The 14,963-nt window shown below is 44.7% G+C and overlaps 2 protein-coding genes across 2 annotated transcripts; both read left to right on the top strand.

The window, feature by feature from the left end:
* The first annotated feature begins 445 nt into the window (after window positions 1–445).
* On the top strand, window positions 446–7,027 carry LOC148639236 (granzyme-like protein 1). The gene is made up of 5 exons (XM_088621725.1): window positions 446–613; window positions 2,009–2,150; window positions 3,754–3,883; window positions 6,025–6,244; window positions 6,889–7,027. The coding sequence occupies exons 1-4, from the start codon at window positions 562–564 to the stop codon at window positions 6,226–6,228; spliced, it is 528 nt and encodes a 175-aa protein (XP_088477851.1). The 5' UTR covers window positions 446–561; the 3' UTR covers window positions 6,229–6,244; window positions 6,889–7,027.
* A 3-nt stretch (window positions 7,028–7,030) lies between these two features.
* Window positions 7,031–13,900, top strand: LOC148639235 (granzyme B(G,H)-like). The gene is made up of 5 exons (XM_088621715.1): window positions 7,031–8,599; window positions 10,894–11,053; window positions 11,866–12,001; window positions 12,373–12,627; window positions 13,531–13,900. Exons 1-5 carry the CDS (start codon window positions 8,503–8,505, stop codon window positions 13,675–13,677), a joined length of 795 nt encoding a protein of 264 aa, XP_088477841.1. The 5' UTR covers window positions 7,031–8,502; the 3' UTR covers window positions 13,678–13,900.
* The last annotated feature ends 1,063 nt before the right edge of the window (window positions 13,901–14,963 follow it).

Genomic DNA, 14,963 nt, shown 5'->3' with positions numbered 1-14,963 from the left:
TTCTCCCTGTGTTTGCATGGGTTTCCTCTGGGTGCTCCAGTTTCCTCCCACAGTCCAGAGACATACTGTTCTGGCTGGATAAGTGTGTCTATGTGTGTCATAGACTGGCATCATGTCCATCGTGTATCCCAGTGCTTCCTGGGATAGGCTCCAGCATCTTCTCCAACCCTGTACTGGATAAATCAGTTAGAAGATGGATAGGTTCTGATGTAATTTGTAATCTTGCATCCTTTTCTTTTTTATTTTAATGTAAATGGAATAGACTTGTGCAAATCTTACTTTTCTACTGTGTGAAATTACAGCCCTTCTCCCTCCAGCTCTTGTTATTTTGTGTCCATTTGAGAATGATTAATTCAGTTTCGATCGTGCCTGTTTTCAACCAGTGATTGGCATTTGAGCCGCCCCTGGCATGTATCCACACAGACCTGTGTGCCTCTCTGCAGGAGGTGCCAAGGCTGCAGTTAAGTACACTGTTCTGCTGAAAAACCCGAGACCAGAGCCCAGCCTGCTTGTGTGAAGACAGCCAAGCCCAGACCCAGCTCTACAACTTGCACACCCAGCATGGAGATTCTCTACACACTTCTGGCTTTCGGTGTAACTTCTGCTCTTGCAGGTACAGTAATCACGAAAACCCTGCTTCTTAATGAGGGGCCACTGTAAGGTTTGTGTGCTTGGAAATGGAGAGTTCTGGCTACGCTTAGGTTTTGTAAAACAGTATATCAGCTGTGAAGGAGCTCTTTTGGACATTTTCGGACGCCTCATTAACTTTTTGCACCCGTATTAAAACTACTGTGTTGTACCAAAACTGTTAACCTTACAAAACCTCACCTGGGTTATACGGAGCAGCCCAAAGTGAAACTTTTCACCATAGTGAAACACACTGTAGAGCAGATACCATGACTCCGTTGCACAAGACTGCTTATGCTACATTGGTATCATCAATTTATAATCTGAACCGGAATTTCATTTTGAATTTAGTTGTATTTTAGTTTTAGTAGCAGTTGTAGCAGTAACAGTAGTAATAACAGTAGTAGTAGCAGTAGCATTAACAGTAGCAGTAGCAGTAGTTGTAACAGTAGCAGCAGTAGCATTAACAGTAGCAGTAGCAGTAGTTGTAACAGTAGTAGCAGTAGCATTAACAGTAGCAGTAGCAGTAGTTGCAACAGTAGTAGCAGTAGCATTAACAGTAGCAGTAGTTGTAACAGTAGTAGCAGTAGCATTAACAGTAGCAGTAGTTGCAACAGTAGCAGCAGTAGCAGTAGCATTAACAGTAGCAGTAGTTGTAACAGTAGTAGCAGTAGCATTAACAGTAGCAGTAGTTGCAACAGTAGTAGCAGTAGCATTAACAGTAGCAGTAGCAGTAGTTGCAACAGTAGTAGCAGTAGCATTAACAGTAGCAGTAGCAGTAGTTGTAACAGTAGTAGCAGTAGCATTAACAGTAGCAGTAGTTGCAACAGTAGTAGCAGTAGCATTAACAGTAGCAGTAGCAGTAGTTGCAACAGTAGTAGCAGTAGCATTAACAGTAGCAGTAGCAGTAGTTGTAACAGTAGTAGCAGTAGCAGTAGTTGCAACAGTAGCAGCAGTAGCATTAACAGTAGCAGTAGCAGTAGTTGCAACAGTAGTAGCATTAACAGTAGCAGTAGCAGTAGTTGCAACAGTAGTAGTAGCAGTAGCAGTAGCAATAGCAGTAGCAGTAGTAGAAGACGCAGTAGCAGTTTTGGTATACAGTGCAGTAGTTTTGCTCTACCTCTATCACACTGGATAGGGGAGCCTTCTAAGCAAATACATTCTGGAGCAGTAGGCAAAGTGCAAATTCTAATCCAGTCTAATCTAGTCTTACAGTAATAATGATCATTTTGCAAAAGAAAAGGCTGAAACTCTGTAGTGAGAGAAGCCAGTGGAAAACCACTTATTGGTCAGGCTGGGCACTGGAGCGATAGCCAGCTGGAGATGAAAGCTCTGGGTGAGGTTTCTGTTCAAACTGTGACTGAATCTGTCTGCTCGACAGTGTTTTCTGGCGAAGTCGCCCAGCCTCACAGCAGACCCTACATGGCCTATGTGATAATATCCAGAGCCGACCGTCACACTAGCTGTTTGGGCTTTCTGATTCGGAAAGACTTCATCCTGACTGCAGCAAGCTGTGGAGGAACGTAAGCATTCGTTTCTATCCCTGTCCTCACCCTTGCACGAATGTGCCGCCTATGCCGGCTTGCAAAGTTGACCAGCTCTTTTAAAACATTACGTAATGTGGTGTAATAAAACGTGACCAGATGGAACATGTTCACACAGAAAATGGTGCGGCACAGAACCTCTGTCACTTACCAGCTAACATGATCTGATAATTATCATGTCTGATCTGATCTGTCTCAAGAATATAAGATCATATGTTTTTAAACAAGAGGGGGGAGGGGCATTTATTTGGGAAATCAATTGCTAATTGATTCAAAGATCTCATCTGGACGGTTCTTGAAAGGAAAGGTATTGGCTATTCCAAAAAAGTTCATGAGTTTGGCTTTGAGCTCACTTGAACCTTTTGATTCACCTTGATTCAAGCCTTCTACCGTTGAGGTAGATAATAGTCAATCAGTAAGCTGGGTGTTAGTTCTGATACCTCCTCCTGAATTTAAGCAATTGACATTTTTGGACACATCAGGCAGAAAATAATTGATTAAGCCGAGCAATTTCAAATCTTAGTGTGCATACTGTCCAAGTGCAGACTGAAGCTCTCTCTGCTGTGGGTCGCCCAGTGATGTTAAGACGCTCATCTGGAATCAAGCAGTGGGGGAGGGTTTTGCATTTTAACAGTCACGGAGCAGAAGTGAAGCTCTTCTCCGTTATGAGTTACCCACACCAGCTATGCAAATGGGAAAACTGTCTTTAGCTGCGATGGAAACAAGTGCTGCTATGTCGGTTAAAAACCTTCTAACTAATGTTGTTGAAATTTATACAGAGGTTTCTTTTTCATCCATGCAATATTAAGACCACCCCTTTCTTTAAAGGTTACTGAAAATGTTTGTCATATCTTTGTTGCATCAGGAATATGCCACTTTTAACGCCCTGTTTACTGGTGCATCAGCTACAGTATACTCCTTAATAAGTCACTCTGCTGCCAGGGTTTTATCAAAGTCTGGTTCTCAGGAGCATGCAACCCCTGTCCTGGCTCCTTTACACTGGCTACCTGTCAAATACAGAACATATTACAAGGTTCTGTTGCTGACATATAAAGCGCTGAATAGTTCATCTCCTTACTATTACAAAGCCGGTATTGAACTGCTACACTGCTCCTCTGAACTTGTTGTGCAGAGACTCTGATCTTATGTGTTGCCTAAGGACTTAATTAAAATCAATGTTTTCTGGCTTCACAGCTATGGGACTGTACAATCCTGGACAGGAGCTTGTGATATTATTAGAAAGGGTACTCTATACTTTTATTTATCGTTGCTGAATTGGTATCGCTATGGTTGTTGTTGTAGTGGTTCTTAGTCGATGCGATCATCTACTTGCGGGTCACATTGCCAGCAAACTTTAGAAGAAATGTAGAAATGAAGTTCTTGCGGGTCACAGTGCCAGCAATCTTTAAAAAAAACATCGAGAAATAAACTGCGCCCTCTGGTGGCCTTCGGTGTCATCAGGCAAACGCTCTTTTATTTTTCTTTTATTTTGTCGTTTCTCTGCTCCAAATCCACTCCTCCATGCACAGAGTTGTATCATGGTTGCTTCATACACCCCTTGTATATGTGTATATACATGCAGCAAACTCACTGCACTCCTTGGGGCTCACAACATCCTTCAAGATGAGGAGACGCAGCAGGTCATAGATGTGGAGAAGTCCTTTCCTCACCCCCTTTACAACAACGGGACCTATGACATCATGCTGCTGAAGGTAAGCACTCCAGATCATGTTACATTACTGCTGTAAAGGAACAAATACAGACCCCCCCCACCTCTACTGCAGAATTTGCCCCAACTCGGCAGAAATAAACTAGCGGTGGGAGGAGATTAGCGGTGACGTCACGGTGAGCCGTTTTTGTTTTCCTCACTAAAACTATCCAGCACAGGAAACAAATCGTACATTAAACTTTCGTCATTGCAGTTGTCGAAAAGATTGATGTGTGCACTGAACTTACAGAGAGCTAAGAAGCTAGAAAGCAGACAACTGTCAATCGTGAATCTTAGGGATGGCGGGACCGAGTGGCTGGAACAGACGGGGTCACTTGCAGCGAACTGAGAGCAGCGGACTAACAGGAGTTCAACCCGTGCTTAGTACGCAGCTGCGGTTTAAACTTGTGCTCCACTTTAGGACCAATTGCAACGAACTTTACCGCTGTGCTCAGTCCGCAGCGCCGTGCTAAACCTGTTCTCGATTGCAACGAACACAAAATAACAGCTGCTGCCCTCTAGAGGTGACTTAAGTAGCGGACTAAGTTACACCACCTCGTCATATGGTTTAAGCAGCTTAGTACCGTACTTAGCGTAGCGCTAGATCGCACTAGAAGGCCCTCGAATGTCGTGGAAATAATATCGTCACTACGTACTGAATTTATGCATCCGTCGCTTGGAAAATGATTGCAATATTTACCTCAAATTGCTTAACACCCATACCACATTGACTCATAATGAAGTTTATTAATACGTGTGTGTTAACAAAAGTGTCATTTACTAATAATTACATTCAATGTCAATCATTATTACTAGCTGTGAATGTTAAGATATCCTAGGGAGTGAAGAGAACAGAACTTAAGCAAATAGTTAAAGAAACGGAGCGTGAGCCTTCAATGTGTTCTTTAAAATATGGGAGTCAACTGAATCGATTTGTTAAATATTTTATTGTGGTTATCAAAGAAAAAAGCAGGGATAATGAGGATATGGATCGTACAGAGAGTTCTGTTTCAAACGCTGCGCCTCTCCTTTGTTTCGTAACTAATAGCAGTTGAGTAGCTCATTAATAACTACGTCCCCTCATCCGGTAAACTGTAGCCTAAATGCAGTTCTCATGTCAAAAACTAACATTAATTTGTCAGGAAATATAGTTTAAATATAAACAAGAAACAGACAAAGTAATAATTGTATAGTTTAAACGCATAGCATACGGCCTCCGTTGGTTGTGCGAGCCGGTTTACCAGCGCGGTGACGTCACCGCCTTTCCCTGTGACTAGCAGGGCCCGCAGCCGCGGGGCTGACGGGAGATCTCCCTTTGGCTCAAGAGGCTGGGTCCCTGTTGAGCGGTGAGGGTGCATACCCACGTGAACCCCGTTACAATATTAACGTGGCCTACGTATTAACCCACTTATCAGATGAATTGAAATGTTCTGATGCACAGTCCCCTGAAGTTCGGGCTAATTAGGACAACAACGACGCCGAGCCCTGGAAACCGGATTAAGCACAAATTCAGCTGAACTCCAACTGTGTCCCGCACGTGTTTTCGCTGCAATTGAACTCAGAGCTGGAAATGATCGCCAGAAAGTACCGTACTAACTAAACCGCAACTTAATACGCAGCTGCGTACCAACTCGGGAGGATCGTTGCAATTGAGCCATGATGTTCAAATGTGTTATTGTCATGATTGAGTTGCAGTCTTCACAAAATGAGCCAAAGGATGACGAATAAAATTAAAAAAAATAAATAAAATGAATAAATAATCAAAAATTACCACATAGATAAAACAAATATGTAAAAGTTTATGTAAACATGCAAATAATTATAAAGTTAATTCCATCACCCCCACAATTAAATTAATGAACCCAATCAAAAGGCGAAGGACGATTTGCTACAGTGTCTGTAGATTAGAACGTAATTAGAAACGCTTGATTTTATTGTCCACGGATTAAGAGGAATAGGAAACAAACGGTTTGCCTGAGCCCGTTCGTGATCTTGCTTACTTACACTGGGCGAGAAGCGAAAACAAGGCGCTGGTCGACGCGCGCGGCCGCGGTCCACAAGCTCAGGGTCCGCGGTTCGAGAACGCGCGCTCGGGTCCCGCGCGAGAGTCCCCGAACAGTCCCGAACGCGTCTGTTGTCTCGCAGCTGAAGAAGAAGGCCAGACTCGGGGAGACGGGTGCCCCCCGGGACCGTGTGCTCGGTGGCGGGATGGGGGGCTGTGGACAGGGAGGGGAGAAACAGCTCTCCCGAGCTCCGGGAGACGCAAGTGACGGTGCTGAGCGACGAGGAGTGCAGGAAAGAGTGGGAGGAGACCTTCGACGAGACCAAGATCTGTGGAGGCATCCCTGACCGTGGAATCTGCAGGGTACTGAAACCACACTTCAGTTTTACTGTGGTATTCTCTTCTGTTATCAGCTAGCACCTGAGACCTTCAACCCCAGTTTAAAAAAAAAACCCTATTAGTTTTATTTGATTTATGTGAATATTCAGTTTAAGCCCCTTAAAAAAAAAGTTTTGAAAGGTTTTAAAACTATTGGTGGCACAATCAGACTGAAGCACCTTGCTCCAGGGTACAACAGCAGAGATACTCTCCCCACTTCACTGCCTTTTTGGTAACAGGTCTGAGATAGCAGGCGCATGGCGTGTGTTCTAAGCGCCTGTAAGCACTGGTGAATCTGCAGTCTAAGATCACTCTATTGGCCATATACAGTTTCTTGCATTAGAAATTTGTCTTTTTGCAGACCCCAGCTTGCTCTCCATGAGACACACAGACAGGGAGAGAAGCTGGGGGTCAGAGCGCAGGGTCAGCCATTTATACTGGAGCAGTTGGGGTGAAGGGCCTTGCTCAGGGGCCCAGTGTTAAGATGAACAGGTGCCCAACGAGGTTTGAATAGGTATCATTGAGAAATAAGGATAGTGGGCCAGAAAAATATCTAAGAAATTTGAGAAGCAGCCCTGTTACAATGCAGGTGTGCAGTGCTCACAGCCTACTGTGTGTGTGTATTTCAGGGGGACTCTGGGGGACCCCTGGTCTGTGAAGGAATGGCACATGGCATCATTTCTCAGGGTAGCATACCCTGTGAAGAGAAGCCCACCATCTACACCAAGATCTCCGTGTACGAGCCCTGGATCAGAGAGACACTGGAGCAGAACTGAGCTTCCATATCGCAGCCCGTATATAAAACCACTGTTCGCGGGCCTGAGTGCCTGTCTGCAAAATGGACCTTTAAACTCAAGCTGTATTGCAGTGAAGCTGTGCTCAATTATTTTGTAACCTGTCCTGCTTGCTGAATCTTTGCCAAAATATATGGTCCCCAAGTCATGTTCTCTGCTTATATGAAATCTGGTGCATTAGCACAGCGGAGGAGTTCCGCTGACCAGTTTGTCTCGAAAGAGAAGCCAAGATCTCTGTGTCAGAGTAATGCTGACCTCTCAGCACAAGCATTTCACAAATGGAGTTTATAACAAAAAATTCGGGAGGCATGACAACAACCAAGCTCAATCGGACTCAGCTGTCAGTAATTAGCAATCGCTCCTGACCACCCATTCCTCTCCCAGATGCTATAAATACCTACGAGATCCCTGTGTCTCTCTCTTGCATGTCTCTTGCATCCCACCTCCACCTCTGCAGCTGCCCCTTGGTCACCCTGCATGGGGGTCCAGGTCCCCTTGTCCTCTGGCCGGTCAGCCCTCAGCCAAGCGGGTTAAGCCACAATTTTGCTCCATGATGCTTTATTCTTGGGTGTTTGTCATTCCTCATGAACAGGCTTTATGAAAGCACCGTCTCTAAGCACTCTTGTACTACACCTTAAGTGAGCTTTTTGGTGACAATAACTAAACCCGATGCTGACTCTAGAGGGAGCCAGAGAGCCAATCGCAAAGACATGGAAAAGAAATGGGTCGTGTGTAGCTATGACCTCAAGATGGCCCTATTGCCTTTGGATTCTTCATTTTAAAAGGTGGGAAAGCGCGTCCACAGAGCCTGCCTTCTTCAGAAATGCATAACCAAAAACGTATAATCTTACATTTTCAATACTTTTCTCGGAACTGTCATCAGCTTTGCTTGACATTCACTTTTATGGAAAAGGCCAAGAGAGACATTCTTATGAACACCAGAGAGGTAGTAACTGCTTGGCAATTATTGGCACCCCTCAATTAAACAGTGCTGTTCATTAATTTGCATTGTTTGACACATGTTGCTTATTGTAGCATTTTTAATTATCAGTGATATCTCTCTCCAATGCAAGATCAGTAGGTCTTAAAGAACAATATATATATATTGAACTTAATGAATGAGCTACCATGGTTTGAAATGAGAAGTATCCACACTTTTGCGTTCCACTGTGCTGAAGGGTCAGGAATGCACTGCAAGATCAAAACTCTACTTTTCAGCGTGGAATTAACCTCTACCTTGTAAAAGTAGCCTTGAAATTGTAAGATGACCTTTCTCAAGCTGCTCAAAATAAGTTAAAAGCAAAGATAAGTGCTTATTTTCTACACTGGCGTGGTAGTCTGATAAGGGCTACAATCAGTTTGTCTGTGATGCAAATTAGAACTGCTAGAAGGCTTGCTGAGTAGTTGCTAAATACGCAGATAAACCACTGCCCTGCTGAAACCCTTCAGATGAGATTTCAACCCGAAAGCAGACGCACAGCCCAGACTCCCAGCATGGTGACTCTGTGCGTCCTTGTGATGCTCACCCTGGTTTCTGCACTCGCAGGTAGATATGAATCCTCTCTTCTTTCCACTACTGTTGTGTCTGTCTTCGGTCTGTGAACTGGTCATTTCTCATTCTGTCTGCGATCACCACTCGTTAACACTGCGTGCAACAAGCAGAATTATTGACAGAAACAGCAGCACGAGTAGTGAGCAGATGAAGCCTGTGCTCTGTAGCTGATTTAGAGCAGAAGTTTTAAGCTCTCCCAACAGATGAAGAACTCAGTTGCTGATACCATTATTTCCATATCAAAGAAATGTAGGCTGACTTATGCACTGTTAATAAACAGGAAGATTCAGCACAAGTGCCGTGTCTCCATCATGGAACATTATAGAAATAAAAGCATTACATTTTTGTTAGATATTCAGGCACTTTTGGTGCTAGTAACATTCATTGGATGACGATTGTATTCTTATCCATCACTCTATCGTGAATCAGGAACTCATTACTCCTGGAAAGGGTCAGAACATCTCATCGTTAATCCTAGAAGCACAGGACACCCCTAAACCAAACACCAGTCCAGTACTGGTGGTACATAAACACACACCAGCTAACCTACCCAGCATTTCTCTCTGGGACGAAAACGGAGCATCTGAAGAAAAACTTCTCAAATGCGGGGAAAACATACAAACCACAGACTGCACATAGAATGTTCCCTGTGCAGAACTGAACCCATTGCACAAGGGCTGTGAAACAGCAGCATGAACCTCCACAGCACCCTGCTGTCGCTGTTGTTTTTAATATTATTTGCTGTGCAGGCAGCCTTCTCCAGAATGACACACAGTGTACAAAGCTTGCAGGGAGTGTAATTGCAAAGGAAAAAGGGCAGTAGTAAGACGTAGAAGGAGCCAGCATATACAGGTAGAGAGAAAGCAATGCAGGAAAGTAACGACTCCACATGCACTGTGTGCCATGTGTCCAGTGAATAAGTGCAATTAGCAAATTACACTGGAGTGACAGAGGAGCATGAGAACAGCGAGGAAGAGGAAAGTCAAGCAGAGTCACAAACTCTGGATGAGCAGGAGCAGGAGTCACAGGGGTCCAAAACGCCAGCGTTTCTCAACCTCTGTTGTACCAGGGACCAGCTCCCTCAGGTCCTCCTCATCTAAGGATGGATTAGGCTGAGAACAAAACAAGGGAAGACAAAATACCGAGCTCGTCCTTTAGACCTGGCCCGGTCTGCAAGGTCCTAGCTGGGACCAGGTCCTGGTTCTGGTCCGCGGGCCCGGACAGGGGCTGGGCTGCTCCAGAGGAGGCGACAGGAGCGTGCCAGAGGAGAAATGTGCAGGGAGCAGGACAGGGAGGAAACAAGAGAGACACTAAGACTCTTGGCTGAGGAGCAGGGGGAGGGTGGTGGAGTCCAGAGGAGTAGAGGTGGGAGGCGCCCACAGAGGGGGGAGAAGACTACAAGCGGTCTTGAGGTTAAGATGAAGGGAGTTGATCCAGGAGGAGATGGCTAGGAGACATACTTGTTCCACATTTATCAAGGCCCCAACACGTGTCGCAATATAGGTAGCTGTCAAGTCTTTGGCAAGGTGTGTTCATTTCAAAAGCAGCCGGTCCACCTTTTAGTTCATGTGGCTGATTCAAGTGCCATGCAAACCCTTTGTCAAGCGCTTTCTGAAACACGAATGAGCTTGAAAGGAGAGTTCTGCACAGTGTCCTGTGAAAACACAAGTAAAAGATATAAAACCAATGCCCTTGCACGATGGCTTTTCATGTTCGTTGTTGACACTTTTATTTTGCATCAATTTATTTAGCAGGCAGAAGCCTAATAATATCTGTGCCACTGTCTCAGTGTGGCTCATGTGAAAACTGCCCCAGAACAGCAATACTGATTGACTAGAGCTGATCCGATCTTTAAAACAACACCAAGTTCTGACTGACTTCCTTGCTGTCTGAGTGTGTGGCACAGAAGAGCTGCTAGACAGAAAAAATCTACTTTCGTTTTGTTTTTTTGATAATATCACTGCGTTATGACCAGAGAATTACAGCATTCAGTATAATATCATTGCACATTGGCCGCAATATCACTGCAGACTGGCCACAGCATTCCTGCACACTGGTAGCATAAGATGAAATGTAAAAATCCAAAAAGTGATTTGACCATTTAATAACCAGATGTGGTGCACTGTGGGTGAGAATCGATCCAGTGTGAAGGTGAAAACGGAACAGAGATCAATGAATTAAAAACGTTCTGTAATCCAGGAAAGGTGCTGGGGTGGGATCTGTGGGGCGCAGAGCCTCCTTGTTGTTTTGAGAGGGGGGGCCTGAGTCCAGCTCTCTTTGATTGACAGGTGTCTCTGGTGACGAGATCATCGGAGGACATGAAGTCAGCAAGCACAGCCGCCCCTACATGGCCTACCTGGTGATTGGCAGAGAGCGCAGAGAAACCAGCTGTGGAGGGTTTCTGATCCGTGATGACTTTATTATGACTGCGGCGCACTGCAAAGGACTGTGGGTATTCCATGCCCTTTGTTCCCTTGTGTGTGTCCGTCCGTCTGTCGTCTGTCTGGCCTAAGTTGCATGTATGGATGGGTAGGCCTTTCTCACATACAGTAGGTCGGCCATTTTTAATGTGGTGTCAGTCGTGTAGTTACTGAACGGGATTTGTTTTGGTTGTTGTTTTTTTTAGCTTGAGAAAGATGTGACGTGAAAATCGCAGTTTGTGAAGTCAAATATTACGTGTGTGATGTAATGGAATATGACAGGTTATTTTAAAACCCATTTGTCTACCTGAGCTGCGGATTGTCTTCAGTGTTCAGTGTTCGGGCTTTGGGCTGAAGTATTGCAAGAGTGCAGGCTGCAAAGTTCCATTTTGGAAATGGCCCAGCTGGTCATTGCAAAGAGTGGAGAGGGTGAAGAGAAAGGGATTCATACCGGAGACGGCGCAGTCTTTAAAAGTGCTGATATCGCCACAGGTCTGGTTCGAATTGGCCGATCCTGAAATGGTTCACCCGCTAAATGCCATTAAAAACCTTGGGGTTCCATGGTTCGGAACGAGAAAAGCAAGGAGCTGGTTTAGAAAACTAAGGTAAGGTAGGAGCTCCAAAGAACAACCAACACGAGGCAGGGAGCAGAGGGTTCTGGAGGGTTGAAGTGTTGTGCGAGGGAGAAGGTGCACTGATTGATGGAGTGTCGTGGTTGGCTGATTGGCTGATTGGCAGGAGTGGTGTCGTTTGGTGTGGGAACGTGATGGGATGAGGGCGTGATGGTCATTCTGGTGACATTGTGCGAGAATGCTAATACATCCCCTGTGTGTCTCACAGCACCTACACTGTTTTGCTTGGAGCCCACAACATCCATGAGGATGAAGCCGCACAGCAGGTCATACCTGTAGAGAAGGCCATTCCTCACCCCAATTACACGAACATTAACTACCAAAACGACATCATGATGCTGAAGGTAAGACACAGGTCAAGTAAGAAAATAACACCAGAAAGCAGATTGGAGGTAAATAAAAATAAATCCACCTTTTGCTGGAAAACACGTTGTTTGAATAAAGGCTACTTAATGTATTGTTGGCAATGCATTTTTGAAGAAATATTATCATATGATTATTGCATTTTTTAAATAATTTATTATTATATTAATTTAAATATTTTACAAATATTTCGAATATTGCATTTATCTGAACCTAAATGTGCCAAAGAGAGCAGGGCAAGCTCAATTGCACTGCAAGAGCCTGGTCCAGCTTGTCTTACAAGGTGTGAGCGCCGCCCTGGTGGCCACAGCGGGAATGCTCTGACGGTCATTGCTCCCTCTCCTGTGAAAAGCTGCAGAAGAAGGCGCGCCTGAGCCATGAGGTGAACCTGATTCCCCTGCCGGCCGATCAGAGCAGCGTGGGGGCAGGAGCAGAGTGCTGCGTGGCTGGGTGGGGTTCAGTCAACAAGAAAGCACGCAAGCTCTCTGACACACTGCTGGAGGTGAGCGTGACTGTGAAGAGCCTGCAGGCCTGCAGGGACCACTGGGGAGAAGAGTTCAATGAGATGAACATCTGTGCTGGCGTTCCTGAGCGTGGCGTTTGTAAGGTACAGCGATGCTGCTTTTCTTTTTTTATTAACCTCTTTTCATTCCTTATCAGGTGGCAAGGGGCGCTGTTTAACAGTTCAGAAAGAGGTCAAATTGTTATGTCACACTTCCGCTGTCCTACATATACAGTAAACACTCGCTGGCTGCCCACAACTCTTTTCTGGTTTCCCTTCCTCCACTTCAACTTCACCACTGCAGTTGACTCCCTGGTTCATTCCTTGGGAGTGAGGGAGCTGGCGATGACTAAAGTATTTAATATTATTCTTTGCATTCATCAGTTCACTTTTGTCATTATAAAAATTGGACCAAACTGATTAAATGAATCTTTGTGGGGTTGTAACCACAACCATTGCTAACCACAACCTCTGCTACAGCTTTTATCTTTGTACACTGGAATACATTCAGTTAGTTCAGCTCAAAGCTTCACTCCAAACTAGCCATAGTTTTCTAGCTAAACATACCTGATCAAATATCAGGGATTCTTCTGCAAGCAATGTCTTATTATCGCTACTGATGATGTAATTTCCATGGCAAATGCTTCTGAAACGCTAATGCATCAAAGCTGTTCAGAATGTGAGGATGAAATTGCAGGCGAATTGCAATGTTCTCCTACGTATAATGCTTTCTGTTTTGCTAACCAAAGACCTCGAGGGGGAGTTTCGATTAAGTTTCCAGCCAAGCAGACAAAAAAAAAATCATATTAAATAACATCCTGTCACCTGAGATTCCCAAACAGGCCACAGAGCTATAAAAATTCACAATAATTAGAATAATGGTCTGGCCCTCTAATATCTTTTGTCTAGACTGATCCATTAATGTACTGCAATGTTGATTTTCTGCCAAATACTTTGTTTACATAGGGACTCTCCTGTATTCTCTGAGTGTGTGTGTGTGCATTTCAGGGGGATTCTGGGGGACCCCTAGTCTGCAATGGGGTGGCACATGGTGTCGTCTCCTATGGCAGCAAGCCTTGTGAAAAGAAGCCCAGTGTCTATACCAACATCTCTGCCTTCATCCCGTGGATTAAAGACATCCTGGGCAAAAACTGAGCTTTCCATGAAGAGCAATGCTGCACAGGGACACATTTTTTTTTACACCTAGCTGGCTGGCAGTCTTTGTGCAAAAGCCTGCCTGTGAAAAATGCCTCATCGAATTGAAATTTTGAGATTGTATCTTATTTGCAACACATCTTGCTTGTCAGATCCCTGTCACCAAGTGTATGTGTAAGCTTACTTTGCTTCAAATAAAGCTTTTTTATGAATTGCACTGTGATGATGCAGTCTGGTCTCCTGTCCTCCTGTTTGTCCTGCTGTCTGAGAATTTGAATATCCGTTTTAATTGTTTGTTGATTTGGGAATTAAGCAAAGAGCTGTGCTTTCCTCATCACCATCAGGGGTTGTATTACAGATGGGAAAAATCATCATTGATATACAAGTTTTAGTTTTGCTATTGTTAACATTGTTTCTATAAGTCTGTCTTAAAAATAGACCAAGGGTAAAAGGCTATGAAACACTTAAGCTATATGACAATAGGGAAAAATCTGGAGAAACTCCTGTACATGTAAAGCTGGTGGAGTCAAAATGTAATCGCCATGAAGCCTTTTTGACCATCCTGTGCTCAGATCAGGTCTGATTGCTTGCTGAAACTTCAGAATGAGAGTTCTGCCTTGTTTCTTGAAAGCTGAGGGGATACGGCCGGGTGCCTGAGAGTTAAACACATACGGTCATGAGAAAGGTTGCCTATTTGGTTGCTAGCAATGAATTCATCTGAGGATCTCGTCCAGCCATTTGCCGAAAGACGCCACGACATGTCTGGGCAGCTTGTTCCACACTCCCACCACCCTTTGAGTAAAGAAGTGCACCCTGTTCATAGTTTTAAGAGCACTTCTAGTGGTCCTCTGGTTCAAAACATGGGGGAAAAAATCTCACCACCACATATCATCAGCACGTGTTTCCTGAGATGAAAAAAAAACCCCAACTCAACAGGGTTTTGGACATGTGTAAGACAAGAAATAACACAATCCCCCTCTTTCCTGCCAGCGCAGGTCGGATCTTGGTCAGAGCATTCTAACTTGTCACACACCCCAACGTAACGATGACGCCACTGGTGGCTCAGCATGGCTGGCTCAGTGGAACATTCCTTCTTTGTATCCTTGTTGGAACGCTGAATGGAAAACTAGCAGGAAGAGGAGTGTGTCCATTCCAAGCCCCATCCTGAAAGCGCGGAAGAGTCAACAGTGATGAGTCACGTGACTCTCTGACGAAAACAGGTCCTGCCTTCCACAGTTCCAGCTCTCTCACCATGTGCTGCTTACCCTGTGAAAAACAGGTTGGTT

This window comes from Lepisosteus platostomus, chromosome 27 (genome assembly GCF_059453375.1).
Source record: "Lepisosteus platostomus isolate fLepPlt1 chromosome 27, fLepPlt1.hap1, whole genome shotgun sequence".
NCBI classification, from domain to species: Eukaryota; Metazoa; Chordata; class Actinopteri; order Semionotiformes; family Lepisosteidae; genus Lepisosteus; species Lepisosteus platostomus.
The sequence above is the reverse complement of the archived record's forward strand: the minus strand, read 5'-3'. Positions and strand labels throughout refer to the sequence as shown.

What these genes read in the sequence shown, in the direction of transcription:
- LOC148639235 (XM_088621715.1), top strand. Translation starts at nt 8,503, where the DNA reads ATGAGATTTCAACCCGAAAGCAGACGCACAGCCCAGACTCCCAGCATG. An exon ending in CCTGGTTTCTGCACTCGCAG is followed by an intron (nt 8,600 to 10,893) that starts GTAGATATGAAT and finishes TTTGATTGACAG; the next exon opens with GTGTCTCTGGTGACGAGATC. An exon ending in ACGACATCATGATGCTGAAG is followed by an intron (nt 12,002 to 12,372) that starts GTAAGACACAGG and finishes TCCTGTGAAAAG; the next exon opens with CTGCAGAAGAAGGCGCGCCT.
- LOC148639236 (XM_088621725.1), top strand. Translation starts at nt 562, where the DNA reads ATGGAGATTCTCTACACACTTCTGGCTTTCGGTGTAACTTCTGCTCTT. An exon ending in TGTAACTTCTGCTCTTGCAG is followed by an intron (nt 614 to 2,008) that starts GTACAGTAATCA and finishes TCTGCTCGACAG; the next exon opens with TGTTTTCTGGCGAAGTCGCC. An exon ending in ATGACATCATGCTGCTGAAG is followed by an intron (nt 3,884 to 6,024) that starts GTAAGCACTCCA and finishes GTTGTCTCGCAG; the next exon opens with CTGAAGAAGAAGGCCAGACT.